We start from the raw sequence: 18,955 nt of genomic DNA, 5'->3' as shown, positions 1-18,955 counted from the left end.
AGCCCTTGTAATCACGGCACAGAGGAGGTAGAGACAAGATGGTCCCCGGTGCTCACTGGTGCTCACTGGCTGGCTAGTCAGCCTAGCCTGACCACTGAACCTCAAGTCCCTGAGAGAGAGAAAGAGAGAGAGAGAGAGAGAGAGAGAGAGAGAGAGAGAGAGAGAGAGGCTCAAAAACAAGGTGAACAGTTCTTGAGAAGTGACATCTGAGTTGACTTTGGCACACACACACACACACACACACACACACACACAATGTCACATGACTGGAGAGGTCGCTGAGACAGAATGTGTGCCTAGATTCTGAGTTCCATCCTTCTGACTGTCCCCACCTGCAAAAAGAATGCCCAACGGTGCGACAGCCTTTTAAAGAATGATGCTTAGTCATATTAGTCATAACTTACTTGGGCTAGTGCCCCCTCTAATTAACTGGTCTAGGGTCCTGAGTTCAGTCCTACTTGGATTAGGGGTAGCCTTCTCTTCCCTTAACCGGGTTGAACCCAGCTCAGCCAGATCCATGGAAGTGGCTCTTTGCTTTGAATTAAAGCATTACTTCTCCTTTTGTCTTTCTCGACACTATTCATGAGCACCAACACTTCCTCTGCCTTCAGTGCTATCTCTATGGCTTCCGAGAGAGAGAGAGAGAGAGAGAGAGAGAGAGAGAGAGAGAGAGAGAGAGAGAAGAGAGTTTTTCCCACAGTTCACAAGGAAGGAAAGAGGCAAAGCATGGCTTCAGCTCAGAAAAACGGTTTTACTATTCCACTCTCAACCTTAGCGGTCTGCCCGGAGGCCTTTGCAGCATTGAAATGGTATTTTCATCTTGAAACAAAAGAGCATGTCCCACGGCCTGTTTAACTGCAGCCACCAAAAAAGACCTGTGACTCTTCCTTCTCTCCAAGGACTAGGGTCGGGTTGTTCAAAATGTTGGTTTCGTGGTCTCTTTGGATAGTCACAGCTAAAACTTGTTATCTCTAATCTTCTGGATGGCCTAGGACACTGCTCTCTCTCTCTCTCTCTCTCTCTCTCTCTCTCTCTCTCTCTCTCTCTCTCTCTCTCTCTGTTGCTCTAACTGTGGTTCTCTTGCTTTGTATGTAGACAGTGTTCCCTGAGCCTCCTCTGCATTCGACCGTCAGTTAAATGTGGGCCTCTTTGCTGAGCTGCTTCCCAGCCTCAAACACTGTCATCGTTCAATGTCTGGCATTTATGTCCCCTGCAGAAGACACGATGAAAGTGAAAGATGAATACAGCGACAGAGATGAGACCATTCTGAAGCCGGAGCCCGTGGGAAATGCGGAAGGGAGTGACATTCCTTACAGCTACGCGAGAGAGTATAATGAATACGAAAACATCAAGCTGGAGAGACACGTGCCATACGACAGCGGCAGACCGACCAGTGGGAAGATGAACTGCGATGTGTGCGGATTATCCTGCATTAGCTTCAATGTCTTGATGGTTCACAAGCGAAGCCACACTGGTAAATAGTCTCCTCTGTCAGCTCTCAAGACTGTCCTGGGCAGCCATGTGAGGGCTGAAGAGGCGGAGTCTGGGTCTCTCTTTGGATTCCTCCATTGCTTTCTGCGATAACTTTGATATTTCTTTCCCTCCTCTCCATTGCCGTTTTACCCGACTCTTGGTTCCGCTTCACTATGCATTTGGCAAACATGTTGCAAATACTATGAATAAAAAGAGACTAACGAAGGCCTGGTGTGGTGGCCCACGCCTCGAATCCCAGCACTCGAGAGGCAGAGGCAGGTGGATCTCTGAGTTCAAGGCCAGCCTGGTCTTCCAGGGCAGCTAGAGTTGCATTGTGAGACAAGAGACAGAGAGAGATGGAGACAGAGACAGAGACAGACAGAGACAGAGACAGACAGAGACAGAGACAGACAGAGACAGAGACAGACAGAGACAGAGACAGACAGAGACAGAGACAGACAGACAGAGAGACAGAGACAGAGAGACAGAGAGACAGAGACAGAGAGAGACAGAGAGACAGAGACAGAGAGAGAGACCAAGGTTAGCTGAATAGTTTTTCTTTTCCAAGTGTTTTTACATGGCACATTCATGAAAGTGGGTCCCCTTACTGTGTTGGGTTCAGATTTGGTGGATAAAAGGATATGGGTTTTACTGTCGGTTTTAAATACATCTAGTAAACACGGAGTCCGTAGGAAGGCCTCTGAACAAGTCACAAACTGAGTCCGTAGACTTCATCTGGTACAGGGACTCTAAAGTGAAAGGCTGATGCCTTGCTTGACACCTTACATCTTGCATCTAAGCGTGCCTCCATGGCTCAGTTCCATCTCTCAGGAGACTGAAACAGGAGGACCATCATGAGTTCCATGCCATCCTTGGCTACAAAGGAAAATGCCCTGTCAAAAAGAAAAAAAAAAAGAGTAAAACCACCTAACAAAACAAAAACCTTAATCCCAGCATCAGCACTCAGGAGGCAGAGGCAGGAGGATCTCTGTGAGTTTGGGGCCAACCTGGTCTACACAGTGAGTTTCAGGTCAGGGCTACTTAGTGAGGCCCTGTCTCGGAAATACAAGAAGGCTTGAACCTCTGAGTCCTTCTTCAAAGGCGACTGCATTCAGACGCCAAGAAATGGAAAAACCTCTAGACAGCTCCTGAGGCTACTCGTGTCCCTTGGCACTGACTCAGAGTAAGATAACTAGGGTCGCTGTACTGAGCGGGAGTGTTCCTTCTTCAAGGAAGAAGATTCCACAAGTCTCTGAGCCTGACAGTGTAGCTCCCAAGTGATCTCTCACTGAGGGCAAACCCACCCCAGAGACGGGCTTTTGCCATAGGCATCTAATCTGTGCACACGCTTCTCCGCCTGCCTTGTGATCAGCGCTCTCCTTTCTCATCCTCTCTGAAGGTGAACGCCCGTTCCAGTGTAATCAGTGTGGGGCATCTTTTACTCAGAAAGGTAACCTCCTCCGCCACATTAAGCTGCACACAGGGGAAAAACCTTTTAAGTGTCACCTCTGCAACTACGCATGCCAAAGGAGAGATGCGCTCACGGGACACCTTAGGACACATTCTGGTAAGTGAGGGACACAAGCGTTCCACATCTAGTGACTGTGGAAACGAGAAAGAGTTAAGTGTGGCGCCTTCCATCTGTCACTCACCCTCGGAAGGGTGGCATCAGCAGAGACCTCTGGCGCTAACTGCACTTCCATTAAGGCACTAATTGCTCTCCGTCTGCCTCAGTGGAAACCGTCTCCAGCATCCTTGCGTCTGGAGAACCGCAGACAAATGACGATGCCTTTGCAATTTCTGTGAGAAAAATTGTGGCCATCAGTATTATTTTCCTAATGTGCACACACCCATTTTCCAGTTTTCCACTCAGAAAACTACAGGAACAAACTATGTACAGTTTGTAAATTATTCCAAAGTGTAGAGCAGGGATCTGAAGAGGTGGCTCAGAGGTTGAGAGCATGTATTGTTCTTCCAGAGAGTCAGTGTTTCATTCTGGACACCCACAGTCAACTTCAACTCCATCTCCAGGAGGTCCGATGCCTCCGGTCACCATAAGCTCTTGTACACCCATGTACACACTCACACAACAGATATCATATAATTTAAAATCACAATAAAAGTGTAAGTCAGGCATAAATTATTATTTGAGGTTCTTTTTGGATGTGCTGGGATATATTTTTTATTCTTTTGTTTGTTTGTTTGTTTGCTTGGTTTCTGTTGTTATTGTTTTGTTTTGTTTTTTTGAGATAGGGGCCCTGCTTTGTAGTCCTGGTTGAACTGGAATTCACTGTGTATACCAGGCTAGCCTCAAAGTTGTAGCCATCTTCCTGCCTTAGCCTCCTGTGTGCTCTAATTGCAGGCATGCACCGCCTTACCAGCTGCTGGCTAAATTTCCTAACCCCAACTTTCCCCTTCCTCACCCCACTTATTTTTAAGTTCTAAGAGCAGCAACAAGAATTCTTAAAAAGCCACGTGCTGCCTTGATCTTTTTAATCCTTATTTTGAACAAGCAGGATGACACTTTTTTTTAACATTTAGAATTTCCCTCTTAGAAAAAATAAGGCGAGTCTTATTTTCAAAATTGGGACCTCATGTTCTTGATGTTATCTGGCAAATTTTTTAATTTAAAGAGAGAGAGAGGTTTGTTTTTATGTCAGTCCTCATTACTGCTTTGACTAAACCCCAATCTCAAAACTACTCACAATTCAGAGCAAGATTAAACAAGCCGACCTCAGCAAAACCCACGACAGGTCATATGTGGCAAAGAGGGTTTCTCTCTCTCTCTCTCTCTTTCTCTCTCTCTCCTCTCTCTCTCTCTTTCTCTTTCTTTCTTTTTAGCTTATTTGTCAATGTAACAAATTAGGGATGGGTTTGATGGAAGGAAAGAGGAAGAAAAAGATTTCCCTCATGTTACCCTTTTTCAAGCATAGCACCAATAAGTATTTCGAGACAGATTCCAGAGCACCTGAGTTTTACAGAAATACAACCGTTTTAGCCATTGCAAACCTGTGCTTTATTTTGGTATGAGATTTCATATGGATCTTTTTTTTTTTTTTTTTTTTTTTTGGTTTTTCGAGACAGGGTTTCTCTGTGTAGCTTTGTGCCTTTCCTGGAACTCACTTGGTAGTCCAGGCTGGCCTCGAACTCACAGAGATCCGCCTGGCTCTGCCTCCCGAGTGCTAGGATTAAAGGCATGCGCCACCATTGCCCGGTTCATACAGATCTTTTGAGGATGATTTTACTCCCAAAGCAAGAGGAATTGGAAAATAAAACATTTCATGATGGAGCCAGATGACTCACACAAGGCTCCAGGTTTGACCCCCAGCATAACAAAAAAAGGGGGGGGACACATTTCAGTCTCTAAAATGATGACAACTTTTTAGGTTGAGTTTTATCAAGAGATATGGGCAAACGTATGAGGAAACTTTTGATTTGTTTTAGAAAATTAGTTGAAGTCATTTTTGCAATTCATTCTTTTTGTTTGTTTTTTGTTTTTTCCAAACAGGGTCTCACTGTGTAGCCCTGGCTGTCCTGGAACTCACTATATAGACCAGACTGGCCTTGAACTCACAGAGATCTGCCTGCCTCTGCCTCCTGAGTGCTGGGATTAAGTGCATGTGCAATTTCGCCTAGCTACTACATTTCATTCTTAATTCTATTATTAAAATGTTCTTTGTTGGGGCTGGAGAGATGGCTCAGAGGTTAAGAGCACCGGCTGCTCTTCCAGAGGTCCTGAGTTCAATTCCCAGCAACCACATGGTGGCTCACAACCATCTGTAACTAGATCTGGTGCCCTCTTCTGGCCTGCAGGGATACATACAGACAGAACACTGTGTACATAATAAATAAATCTTTTTTAAAAAAATGTTCTTTGTTAATCAGCCCTGTCTTTGGCCACACTTGTGTAAAGCCACTTGACAAGAATGGCACACACACACTCAGGATGGCACACACACACACTCAGGATGGCACACACACTCAGAATGGCACACACACACTCAGGATGGCACACACACACCCAGAACGGCACACACACACTCAGGATGGCACACACACTCAGGACGGCACACACACACTCAGGACGGCACACACACATTCAGGACAGCACACACACACACACTCAGGATGGCACACACACACTCAGGACGGCACACACACACTCAGAATGGCACACACACACTCAGGACGGCACACACTTACTCAGAATGGCACACACACACTCAGGATGGCACACACACACACTCAGGACGGCACACACACACTCAGGATGGCACACACACACACTCAGGATGGCATACACACACTCAGGATGGCACACACACTCAGAACGGCACACACACACACTCAGGATGGCACACACTTACTCAGGATGGCACACACACACTCAGGATGGCACACACACACACTCAGGATGACACACACACTCAGAATGGCACACACACTCAGGATGGCACACACACACTCAGGACGGCGCACACACACTCAGGACGGAACACACACTCAGGACGGCGCACACACACTCAGGAAGGTGCACACACACTCAGGATGACACACACACACTCAGGATGGCACACACTTACTCAGAATGGCACACACACACTCAGAATGGCACACACACACTCAGAATGGCACACACACTCAGAACGGCACACACACTCACTCAGAATGGTACACACACACTCAGAATGGCTCACACACACTCAGAATGGCACACACACTCAGAATGGCACACACACACTCAGGATGGCACACACACTCAGAATGATACACACACACTCAGAATGGCGCACACACACTCAGAATGGCACACACACTCAGAATGGCGCACACACACACTCAGAATGGCACACACACACTCAGGATGGCACACACACACTCAGAATGGCACACACACACTCAGAATGGCGCACACACACTCAGAATGGCACACACACACTCAGGATGGCACACTCACTCCACACTTGTGTTTGCTGAATGAGTTACTGGCCCAGTCCTAATGCCCACAGACTACCTGGTTTCTTACTTACAGTTAGATGGACATCACAAAATAGGAAGAATGCCTTCCCGTTAATTTATGTGAATGAGTGCCTCCCCTGCGTACACAGACCCAAGGATATCAGAGGAGGGCATCAAATCCCCCGGAGCTGGAGTTAGTATGGATGGTGGCAAGCTGCCATGTGGGTGCTGGGAACCAAACCTAGATCCTCTGCAAAAGCAAAAAGTGCTCTAACCATTGGGCAGCCTCTCCAGCCCCAGTAGTTAAGTGATCTTAACTGTTGAACCATTGTTCAACAACAAAAAATAGTAATTTGTTTTGGTTTGGTTTTGAGTTAGAGTCTCGCTCTGTACACCAGGCTGGTCTCAAACTACAAAGAGTCTCCTGTCTGTGCTGGCCCCGTTCACTCTTAACACCACGCTACCCTCCTTGAAGAATAAAGGACCCTGCTCACTCTGTCTCTGTCTCTGTCTCTCTCTCAACCTTTATTTTTAACTCTAGGTCCCCTGGGACTGGAGTTGCAGCCAGTGTGAACCACTCCATGTGGGTGCTGGGACCCACAGCTCAGTCCTCTGCAAGAGCAGCCAGTACTCTTAACTGCTTAGCCACCTCTCCAGCCCTGGGACCCGCTTATTGTTAATCGAAAAGAAACAAGATTTAAGCTGGAGCCAAACCCTAAGTAAAACAGCAGTCACCCACTGCAGACCCTTCCATTTTTGACAGGTGGCCATCCTTTTCGATACACTGGTGTGATAGACTTGGAGGGCTGCCTGGGCCAGCAGCCTCATTCCTAGAGACCAGTCTGCTCAGAGCCGCCCGGGGTCTCGGTGTGTGGGGTCCCTGAGCGCTCTGTGTCTTCCTTCTAGTGGAGAAGCCGTACAAGTGTGAGTTCTGCGGCAGGAGCTACAAGCAGAGGAGTTCCCTGGAGGAACACAAGGAACGATGCCGCACGTTTCTTCAGAATTCTGACCTGGGGGACGCCGGTAAGCTCCACGGGGCTCGTTCCCCCACTCGTCAATTTACCCACCTAGGTGGTGGAGACAGATAGACTATAGACAGAGTGAATAAGCAAGGAGAAAGAGTGGAGAAAAGTAGAGCAGAGAGTATAGGGTAAGGGGGACCTGGGGAAGGCATCAACCAGGTAATGTTCTGATGAGCTGGGTGTTGCAGCGAGCCCCACAGATCACTGGGGAAATTACTACATGAAAACGTTCTGATGCTTCGACTTCTATGTAAATAGAGTCCTGTGTGCCTAGGATAGAATGAGCAATGGGACGTGAAGCCAGAGGGGAAGGGGCGGGGGGACACGACTAGACCTTATCAGGCCTTGTAGGCCATCGTAAAGACCTTTGAGTGAAACTGAAAATCTTTGCGCACAGACAGGTGACATCATCGGACTGCTCATTTGGAAGTCATCACCCTACTTTGTTCCTGAGAATAGATTTCATTGAGGACAAGGCTAGAAAGGTCTTGGGGAATCCAGTTAGCAATCCGTGGCAAGCATTCAAGCCAAAGGAAACTGTGTCTTGGCCGTGATGGGAGTTAGAGCCCACGGGGTTTCCTAACCGTGATGGAATGGCAATGTCGGGGGCGGTGGCGGGGGGGGGGGGGGGGGCGCCGGGGTGGAGGGTGGTGGTGCAGGCTGGGGAGTGGTTAGGGAAGAATCAGTTACAACATGCAAGGATGTCCTTTGCATGGGGCCCAGTGCTGATGTCCTCGTCTGCACATGTGACTTACTGTGATGCTTGTACTTGGCTTTGAGGGGTTTCCTGTTTTCCCCAGGGATTTGAATTATCTACCTCCTGGCCACAGATTGAAACCCTACGTGTATCCTCCTCCGTGTCCAGCGTGGTTTTATTTCCTTCTCATCCTTAGTTGAGTTAGCCTGATGCTTTTCTCGTATGGCATCTCTGGCAGTCATCCTTCATCCTGTGTGACCCTCAACCTGGCCCTTCAGCTTGGGGTGGGGACTTGGTTAATCAGTTATGAGAACCAAGTGCTTATTTCGAATGGGAAGCAGTCCTCGTGATTGACAGCCGTAACTAACTGCACTGGAATGTTTTGAGTGGCCTAAAGCAGAATGATTACAGGGTGGGACAGAGCAATGAGTATCGTGAAAAGCAGAGTGGAAACCCCGAGTGTTCACCCTGTGGAGTGGAAGGAAACTTGGGCTTTAGATTAAGCCTGCTTCCTGGTTTAGGAACCGGCCAACTGAAGCCCGTGGGTCTTGGTTTGCTTCGGCCTTTCATTCTGATGGCATCTTGAGTTTTATCAAGGAATCCCATTCCTCCTTGTTTCTGAAGAGGGCTGCTTGCTACCTCAAGAAAAACAAAAGAAGCTTGGTGTTTACCCTCTTAAGTGGCATGCTTAGTGGTGAGTTAGTGTTTGCCCATAAAAGAAACATCTAATCCTACCTTCTTGATTTAGAGATGGGAAAACAAAGACTTGTCAAAATCCAGTGACTAACTTAAAAATCACCAGCACTTTAGTTTGCTTGTTTGGTTTGGTGTGTGTGTGTGCATGCTGGCACACACATGTGCACACATGCATAAGTCTGGCAGTATTTTTTATTTTTAAAGTACAACTTAAGATCAATATTCCATAACAGCCAGGTGTGGTGACACATCCTTTAATCTCAGCAATGGGAGGCAGAGGCAGGTGGATCACTGAGTTCAAGACCAGCCTGGTCTACACAGAGAGTTCCAGGACAGCCAGGACTACGTAGAGAGACTCTTTCTCAAAAAACAACAATGAAGAATAAATTAACAAATAAATAAAGCTGTACAAGCCGGGCGGTGGTGGCGCATGCCTTTAATCCCAACACTTGGGAGGCAGAGGCCGGAGGATCTCTGTGAGTTCGAGGCCAGCCTGGTCTACAGAGCAAGATCCAGGACAGGCTACAAAGATACAAAGAAACCCTGTCTTGAAAAATATAAAAATAAATAAATAAATAAATAAATAAATAAATAAATAAATAAAGCTAGCTGTACAATCATTATTATCTAATTTTAGGACATTTCATCACTCCCAGGAGAGACTGCTTGCCTACTCGTAATCATTCTCCCCCTCCAATGCCTGGCAACAACTCGCCTACTTTGGTCTCCCGTTGATTTCCCTGTACCAGATATTTCACATAAGTGCAATCACATCACGTGACGCCTTCTAAGTCTTACTTCTTCTAATAAATGTAATGCTAATGTTTTTGGTTTCACCTATGTTGAAACATGTATTGGTGCTTCATTCTTTTTTTGTTGCTGAATAATAGTCCATTGTATGGAATTATCACATTGTGCTTTTTTTTTTTTTTTTTTTTTTTTTGGTTTTTTTGTTTTTTTTGAGACAGGGTTTCTCTGTGTAGTTTTGTGCCTTTCCTGGATCTCACTCTGTAGACCAGGCTGGCCTCGAACGCACAAAGATCCGCCTGCCTCTGCCTCCCGAGTGCTGGGATTAAAGGCGTGCGCCACCACCGCCCGGCACATTGTACTTTTCTATTCATCAGCTAATAGGGGATTTATTTTCTACTTTGGGCAATAATAAACTATAGTTTTGGTAATCATATATCATCTGGACAGCAAAAGAAATAGAACAACATATATTGAATAGACACATACATATACTAGTGTGTGTGTGTGTGTGTGTGTGTGTGTGTGTGTGTGTGTGACTTGATTCTCCTTGAAATGGGAGAGGGAATCAGTAAGTTCTATCCCATATACAATATTGAAATGATTATTTTTGAAGTAACTTTTACTTCACATCCCATGCCACTTTAGGAATTTGAAGTTTAAAAAGTTATCAAAAGAAGTATTTGGGCTGCTCAGAGTCCTGGAGCAGGAGGTGCTGAGCAGCCGACCAAGCCGATTTGCATCTGTAGGGCTATTTGATGGATGTGTGCAACATATTGCAAGTCTCAGCAAAAAGCCAGGGGTTAACCAAGTCAGCAAGTTTTGATCTATCTTTCTTTCTTTCTTTCTTTCTTTCTTTCTTTCTTTCTTTCTTTCTTCCTTCCTTCCTTCCTTCCTTCCTTCTTTCCTTCCTTCCTTCCTGTCTGTCTGTCTGTCTTTCTTTCTTTCTTTCTTCCTTTCTTTTGTTGAGATAGTGCCTCTCTGAGTAGCCCTGGCTGACCTGAACCTCCAGAGATCCACCTGTCCCTATTGTGTGCCCACCATGCCTGGCTTTGATTTTTTTTTAACGAATATGCCATAATGGATAAAATCACAGCTTAATTAAGTCTAAATAACACATGCCAGTACTATATTACTGGGTCTCTTATGTTTTAAATAGTGCCTACACATTTTTTCCAAGTTCCAAATGTAAAGACTTTTTTTTTGGTTTTGTTTTTCGAGACAAGGTTTCTCTGTGTAGTTTTGGTACCTGTCCTGGAACTCTCTCTCTGTAGACCAGGCTGGCCTCAAACTCACAGGGATCCGCCTGCCTCTGCCTCCCGAGTGCTGGGATTAAAGGCGTGCGCCACCACTGCCCAACAAGACTTTTTGATCTAACACAAGCACGTCCCTCACAGGCACCATTCCTCCTGTGGTCTCTGTTTCTAGTTCCTTCCTGGAACTAGGAGTCCAGTTCAGACACAGTGTTCTATTCCAAGCCTGACCAATGCAGAATTTTCTCCCCTAAACTTGAACTTCTAATTTCTGCCTCCACTTCTCTCTGTCCTGGGATTACAAGCATGTGCCACCATGCCCAGTTTGCTGTGGTACTGGGATTAGAACTCAGGACTTTTTGTGTAGACTAGGCACTCAAGCAGCTATACTTATCCCCAGCCCCAGGGCGGTACATCCTAAATCTTTATTCCTCATGTCACTGCTAAAATGCTATTTCAGGGCTCCTGTGCATGGAGCACTCATGCAGCAGGCACATGTTTAAACCAAAGTGCAGGTGAGTGTGGCAACAGGAGGCTGAGGTGGAGGGTTCTGAGGTGGAGGGTAGGATAGCAAGACCTGTCTCAAAAGAGAGAAAAGTAAGTTCAGTTGTGGTGCAGTGTGAGAGCCAAGCAGGGACAGAGCTATCTCTCCTGGAAAGCAGGCCTCCCTGGAAGGCCACCGATGAAAAGGCCTCGGAGTAAAGACCAGCCTCCGAAATGCCAATGCGAAGCAACAGGATTTCTCCTGTCTTGCTGGTCCTTTCTTTTATTCAGACACTGCTGGTGCATTTCTGTGTGTGCCATGACCTGTTTGCAAAGATGAGGAAAAGCTAAGCCCTTCCCCCTGAAGAATGCACAGTGCATTGAGTCACTGGTATAATCATGGGGACACATGAGTTATCACAAGATCAGCCCAAGTCTCCACAGCAGATGCCATGAGTGACACTGTCGCAATATTCCTGCTGCCTAGTGGAGTACGGATGGCCAGAAGGAACAACGGATGACCGTGGACTTCATCTCCTTTATCTCTATGACGTTAACATAGCCTCATTTCACACAAATTATACTTGTAGCCAGATTTTTTGTGAATAATCACAAGTTCTAGCAATAATAAGACTTTTTGTTTGCATTGCTAAAGCTAAAACCCAGGGCCTTGCGCATTCTTCAAAAGTACTCTACCGCTGATAATAGCATTTATAAAGTAAGTGACTAAAATCACATGTGATGGCACACACTTTTAATCCCAGCACTCGGGAGGCAGAGGCAGGAGGATCTCTGTGAGTTCAAAGCCAGCTGGATCTACAATGTAGACTTTACATAGACAGTTCCAGGGCTACATAGAGAGACTCTGTCCAAAAGAAAAAACCCTAAGGGAATAATTGATTGTGTTTATTTGTGAGTCTAGGAGTTAAATCTTTTTTCTCATTGCTTCACAATGCAAGCCCAAGGGTTTCAGGATGAAACTGTATTTTTTATTTTTTAACAGTGTAACACACTTTTTCTTCTGAAAGTTAAAAAGCAAACAAACAACCCACCCCGTCTGTATTCCTAACAGTTTCATCTTGCACTCCACAGGGCAACAGTTTCACATAACTTTTTGTTTGAACCTGCCTTGTCTTTGATAGCGATCTGTTGTTAGACAGTCTTGTTGCACAATGACTCCGCTCTGTTCCTGCCTTCATTAGCTGCTGACCACACCATAGAGGAGACCGGATGCAATGGCTGCTTGAAGCTCCATTTAACACTTCGAGCCCTAAAGAAGGATTTTGCAAAAACAAAAACAAAACACCATCACGTAGTCGAAGCTACAATTACTCTAAGATTAAAACCTGCATCATGGAAGCAGTTCATAGTGAAGGCGTGCACAGGGATTAAAGGCAGTAGATTATTCTTGTAATTGTGGTTTTCAATGATGCTTTATTATTTTTCCAATACTAGAGAATAGCTGTTGCTAATGAAAATTGACACTCACCTACTACATGGTAGACAAATGATGTAAGGGGAAAGTGATCCAGAACTGCAGCCCTGCCCCTGTGCCTGCTCAGGCGCCAAATGTGTCAGTGTCCACCATCCCGGATCCCCCACCCCCCGCCCTGGCGATATTAAACTGCCAAACACCACCTAGGAACGGATTTCCTATTGTGTCATCTAACCCGTTATCATCTCCCCCTGACATCTTGCCCAACTTGTTTTCCTCCACTTACTTTTCTGAGACTCCATTAGCAAGATAACAAGTCTAGACTGTGTGAAAAGACAGTTGAGTCCTCAATGCGGAGGGAGGACCAAAGTCAGAAGGTCCTCCTCCTCCTGTGTCTTTTCAGCGGACTCTCTGAACAACCTCAAGCTCAGCTACCCCTGACAACTGACTTGGTGCCCATCCAGTGGTTTTGTACGTTAGCTCTCTGACAGTTAAAAAGACATGAAGTCTAGGCAAGAAAATAAGAGTGTACCCCATTTTGCTGCTGATTAGCCTTTGTCCGCCCTCTCCAGTTGGAGAGCAGTTAAATCTGTGAAGGTGAACTCAGTTCCCGGGGTGTGTCCCCGTGGTTGGGAGAGTCGGGGTCTGAGAGTCAGTGCTCTGAATCACAGGTCTGGGAAGGGAGCAGTGGACGAGGGGCCTGTCGAGCTCTTGCGGGAGGCATTTCCCTCTTAGCAGAGCTGTGGGAATAGGAGAGCCTTCCCTTGTGCCTCAGACTATCTTTCCACCCATGAACACTCCAGCGTGTTACTTTCTTAAATGTCAGCCATTTGGTCGCTGATTGACATGGTGAGAGTTCTCTGGAAATGACAAGACCAGCCTGGTGGGTAACCAGGAATGAAAAAGGTGATGTTATCTCAGAAGGCTGCCATTTGGTGACATGCCCTAATTACAGTTATTTAGGTCAATGTGTCCATGCCTCAGCATCCTCCCAAACACGGAGGATGTCGATTGCGTGTGCCCACGAAACTGTCGCTGTGATGGAGACTTTGGTAAAACATGAGCAGGGACTCCTAAGAGATAAGTGGGAAACAGAGGCGTCAAGCTTAGGGCAGGTCCTAGGTCATGATTTGGCCATGCGGGGAGGGACTAAAAGGGATAAAACACAGTGATAAAGTGGGACCAAAAGTAAAAACTCCCCAAGTGTTTTTTATCCTCATTTCAGCCTAAATCATTTCAACAACAGATACAGGAGTGGTGGCCCTAACCTTCTCAGACACTCCTAGAGGACACACATGGCTGCCTTTACCCATCCATCCCTTGTGTTGGAAACTGACTTCAAATCCCAGGCTGTCTTTCATCTCTCTGCTCAAGGGGCTTTGGGCAGCGCCACATCTGGCGGTGGTTTGTGTGCAAGGATCATTTCCTGTTTGGTCATTTTACCCTGTCTCTGGACTGAACAGAATTCGACCCACTTCACTCAGTAGCAGGGGCCTGTCACCAAGTGCCCGAGTCCAAGGACGTTACCGAGTCTGAAAGCTGCCTAGGCCCCTGGTCCTAAACATAGTGTTTTCATTTACATATGTCGCTGTCAACAGCTGGACCAGAAGTAAGGATGTGTTTCTTTAGAGCCAAGAATTATTTTTGACAAGTCAAGCAATGTTAGTGTTGTCACAATACTTGTTTTTTCACTTCTGGAGACAGATTTCCTTTATGACTGATTTTAAAAACCACACAAAGCTTTACATTGTTTAACACCTGAAACAGAGTTCTTTGGATGATGGTAATAAAGTGGAAAACAATTAATACTTGGAATGATCATTTTCTAATCTGGCATTGACTCTGGCCCAGCCTGACTGTCTTGCCCTGGAGATCTTTCTGGGCCATTCATTTCTTGCAAAGGTAGCCAGCGTCCTTTTCTCTTGACATGTGTCTGACAGACCATGGAATGTGTGATGGCCCTGTATATTGGAATCTCTTCACATGACAAATACCTCAGACTCTTCAACTACAGGACAAGTGCAGACAGTTCCCAAAACTGTGTGTGCACCGGGCCGGGGATATATCATTCTGTAGCTATCATTTACTTTAAACTAATTACATTTTCTTCTTCTTTAGATGCATTAGAAATGTATGGATTTTCAGTTTAGACTCTCTGAAGTTCTCAGACAAAACAGAGACATGTTCATAGTATCACAATATGTTTGCTAGGGCAGGGGTGTATACACCATGGCCCTCAGGCCAAGTGCAGATAGTAATCTGTTTGTTTTGTTTTGTTTTCTGAGACAGGTTTTCTTTGTGTAGTCTTGGTTGTCCTGGAACTCACTCTGTAGACCAGGCTGGCCTTGAACTCACAGAGATCTGCCTGTCTCTGCCTCCTGAGTGCTGGGATTAAAGGTGTGCGCCGCCGCCGCCGCCGCCGCCGCCGCCGCCGCCGCCGCCGCCGCCGCCACCACCACCACCACCACCTAGCAATAATCTGTTTGTATATAGGACTTTTACTATTTATTTATTGTGTTTGTGTGTGTGTGTATGTGTGGTATATGAATGTGTCCACATTTGTGTGTGTACAAGTGTGCCTGGAGGCCAGAAGTTGACTTTGAATGTTTTCCTCAATCACTGTCCACCTCATTTCTTGAAACAGAGTCTCACATTGAACCTGGGGCTTGCTGATTCAGCTAGATTGCCTGGCCAGCCAGCCTCTTGGATTCTGCTGTCCCTGCTTCCCCAGGGGTGGGATCACAGGCTTGGGCTTTTTAGGTGGGTCCTAGGGATCCAAATTCGGGTTCTCATGCTTATATAGCAAGTATGTCACTGGCTGAGACATCTCTCTGGTCCAATTTTTACATTTTAAAAGAAATATAGAGCAGAAAACACTAATATAGAAAGGGACTGTGATCCCACAAATTTAAAAATAGTTACTACCAACATGAACATAGTAATGCGAATGTGTACTCCCAGTACTTGAGAGGTTGAAGCAAGAGATCCATGCATTTGAGACCAACCTTGGGGCTATGGAACAGAAAGATCCTGCCAAAAAGAATAATGCTTACAAATAATCATACACAGTATTTACTCTTTGGCCTTTTACCGAAATAATTTACTGATCCTTGACTCCAGCATTATGAAGTTTTAGGCCTTGTATTTATAGCAGCTAGTGGGTTTCCACTCTTTAGGCATGATGTCTCATTGGGTGCTGCTGGCTATACCAAAGTAAATTATATGTGTTCTACTTTACCATTTAAGTGTATTGGCAGTATTTTTATATTCATCTAGTGCACTGAAATGATGTCTGCTCCCCCTTCCCAGAGATTCGCATGGTAGCCTAGGATGGCCTGCAACTCACTGTGTAGCCCAGGCTAGTCTCAAACCCATGGCAGTCTTCTTGCCTCAGTCTCCCCAGTACTGGGATTACAGACATGAGCTGCCTTGTCCTGTTGTAGCTGCCTTCTAGCATCATCCAGTGAGCTTTGAAAGCCCTGCTGTCCTGGCCCCTCTGCAGAGTGAAGGGAACCTGCCTATAGATATTTCTTATGTGTGTACTAGGCAATTAGGCAATACTAATTTGCAGCCAGGTCTGAGAACTCCAGCCCGTGACGCTCAGATGTTTTTCTGTGGGTTGATAACCAATCCCCACTCTCAGGCAGTTCCTATTCTCACTTTTTCATTAGAAACATGATAGAAATGCAGTGTACAAATTGCCCTTTAACTTCAAAACAACAGTGTGTCTCAGGGACACTTTAATGGAAACGATTTTGAGATGTGGAGGACATATGAAGCCACACACAGAACCCAGAGAAACGGAATTTGAAAGCTAAGAACTGAGAGAAACGTAGTGAAGAAAAAAATGACTCAGTATTTCAATACCCAAATCACTGAGTAGATTTCTTGCTATCTGGGTGAGTGTATCTATTTTCAAAAGTGCCATTAACATAAACAGAGCAGTAAATCTGGGGCACTGTGCCTTTTTTTTTTTTTCAAAGTTGTTAAGAAGAATTATATCAGGGTGCAGGTGTCACATGCAGTTACTCAGAATCAGAAAGACGGCTGCTGGGGGCCAAAGGCCTCCATCTATCTATCTTTCTGCAACCAACCACGTCCAAGCTGTTTCTTCAACACTTCCTCTTGCTAATGAAGGCACTAGCTGGGGATGGGTCGGGCTTTCCCATCTCAGCACAAGATTGCAAGATCTGAATGTGCCCCAGAATCGGTCTCACTGACCACAGCAGGTACCCAGGGCAGGAAACCCAGCAGGAACAACAGGTAGAAACAGCCCTATGCGTCAGCCCCCGATGCTTCTCCCAGATGATTTCCCTTTCCCAGTCGCTCCATTTACCAATGTGTTCTTCTCCCTCTTCTTTCAAAGCAGCGAACGTGGAGGCAAGACACATCAAAGCGGAGATGGGAAGTGAAAGAGCGCTCGTTCTGGACAGACTAGCAAGCAATGTGGCAAAACGAAAAAGCTCAATGCCTCAGAAATTCATTGGTAAGGATGCACGGCCCTTTCTTGCTGCTGCTAGCAGATAACTTGACTGAGATAACATGTAGATGTTTACGGCACACGCCTTTCCTAGTGCAGTCTGCTAAAATAAGATTTCCATTGTGTTCTTATTCTCTGTGGTCGGTTCATTTTGATGGCTCTGGGATATAGAATTAAAAATATTAACAGGGGAGCGTTTGGTATTGTTTCTTAAATGGAGTTAGTGTTAAAGATGCTGTTCCTTCCTCTTCGCTCTGAATGACATCTGTTGCATAGATTTATGCAACTTACACCAGTAAAATGTTCAAGATAGCATCTTGGTAAAATTTTGCAATGATATGTTACAAGTTGGTTCTGTTAGCATGCTCTAACTTTTTTTTTATGTTCTAAAACATATCGCCATATTTTCTTGAATTTGATTGAGAGCTCACTTTTACAGAAAGTAGTTGGAGAAAAACGTGGATTTAAATAACTCAGTTTGACTTGATCCACTTGTCTTACTGAAGTTAGTTTTTATGTCTTTGGTTGTCACATTGTCAGAAGCCACTGTAGAATGAGATGACTAAGAGACACTGTGTTCATTAAGTGTTGGGGACTTACAAATGGTGGGGCCATTTCATGATTCGCCCAGATGTTTACACACTTGAGACCATAGTATTTAAAATAGACTTGTAGTTGTAAGCAGTTTAGTTTAATGTGTCAGTTTTATTATAAATTTAAAGTTGGTGGTTCTGAACAAAAATGGTTTTATCACATGAATAAAAACCTTCCTAGGCACCAATAATATTCTAAAATTTGTCAATATCTTTTTGTAAAGCTGCTTGCTGCTTCCAAATTCTGACTTAAGTCTTCTTGTGTTCATTCTTTCCAGTAGCTTTGATACATACCAAGTGCCTGTCTGCTTTTAACTCTAAGATTATTCTGATATAAGTAACAGTTTATAAGTGACATTCAATTGAATTATATATTGAAAGAACTCGTAGATCTTGAAATTACTGAAATTGGTATTTCTGCTTATTTATTTTACTGTTATTAGCTGGATATCTTTGGAATGCTTTTAGTCACTTCAAGAATGAATTGTAGCACATATCTTTAATCCTAGAACTCACAAGGCAGGGACAGGTGGATCTCTGGGAGTTTGAGACCACCCTGGTCTACATAGTGAGTTCCAGGCTAGCTGGGGCTATAGAGAGAGACTCTGTCTCCAAGAGACAAGGGTGTGGTAATACATGAATGAGTTGTAATCCAAGGGTATGGTGCATTATTCCTACATCCCCAGAACTTGGGAGGTAGAGACCAGAGGATCGGGAGTTTGAGGCTATGCTCAGCACATAGTTAGTTTGGGGCCAGGCTGGGCTATATGAGACACCCTATCTTGAAAAAGAAAAATCTGTTAGTCAGTCAATGAACCCACCAATGTATCATGTCAGATTGAAGTTGCTGTGTTTCTGGTTAGGAAAATTTCCCCCTCCTAATCATTTTACCTCCCCTTGTGGAGACATGTCAAGGGGGCCTGTGGTGACTTCTACAGACAGATTAAGCCCAGTGAATCAATCAGGACGCCGAAGCATTCCCTGTGTGTCTTTGGACGTTACTTGTGTGCATAGACTCCGGTGAATACAAAAGAAAGCATGGATCATCAGTCTCTCCACGTGAATCTTAACTGGAGGGCTGTTTTGACTCTAGAAATGGCTGAAGTTGGTGTGGGAG

At 45.3% G+C, this 18,955-nt stretch overlaps 1 protein-coding gene across 6 annotated transcripts in view; it reads left to right on the top strand.

Annotated features, from left to right (window-relative positions):
• The window catches only part of Ikzf3 (IKAROS family zinc finger 3), a 50,826-nt gene that overhangs the window by 20,943 nt on the left and 10,928 nt on the right, over positions 1–18,955 (top strand). For 3 of the 6 annotated variants that reach the window (XM_059271693.1, XM_059271692.1, XM_059271690.1), the window contains exons 2-5: positions 1,217–1,474; positions 2,873–3,040; positions 7,339–7,455; positions 17,132–17,251. In XM_059271693.1, coding sequence (XP_059127676.1) covers positions 1,225–1,474; positions 2,873–3,040; positions 7,339–7,455; positions 17,132–17,251 — 655 coding nt within the window. In that variant the 5' untranslated portion in view covers positions 1,217–1,224. The remainder of the gene's footprint in view (positions 1–1,216; positions 1,475–2,872; positions 3,041–7,338; positions 7,456–17,131; positions 17,252–18,955) is intronic. The other 3 variants (XM_059271691.1, XM_059271695.1, XM_059271694.1) reach the window with 3 other exon arrangements.

Source organism: Peromyscus eremicus, chromosome 8a (genome assembly GCF_949786415.1).
Source record: "Peromyscus eremicus chromosome 8a, PerEre_H2_v1, whole genome shotgun sequence".
NCBI classification, from domain to species: Eukaryota; Metazoa; Chordata; class Mammalia; order Rodentia; family Cricetidae; genus Peromyscus; species Peromyscus eremicus.
This window is presented reverse-complemented; position numbering and strand designations above follow the sequence as displayed.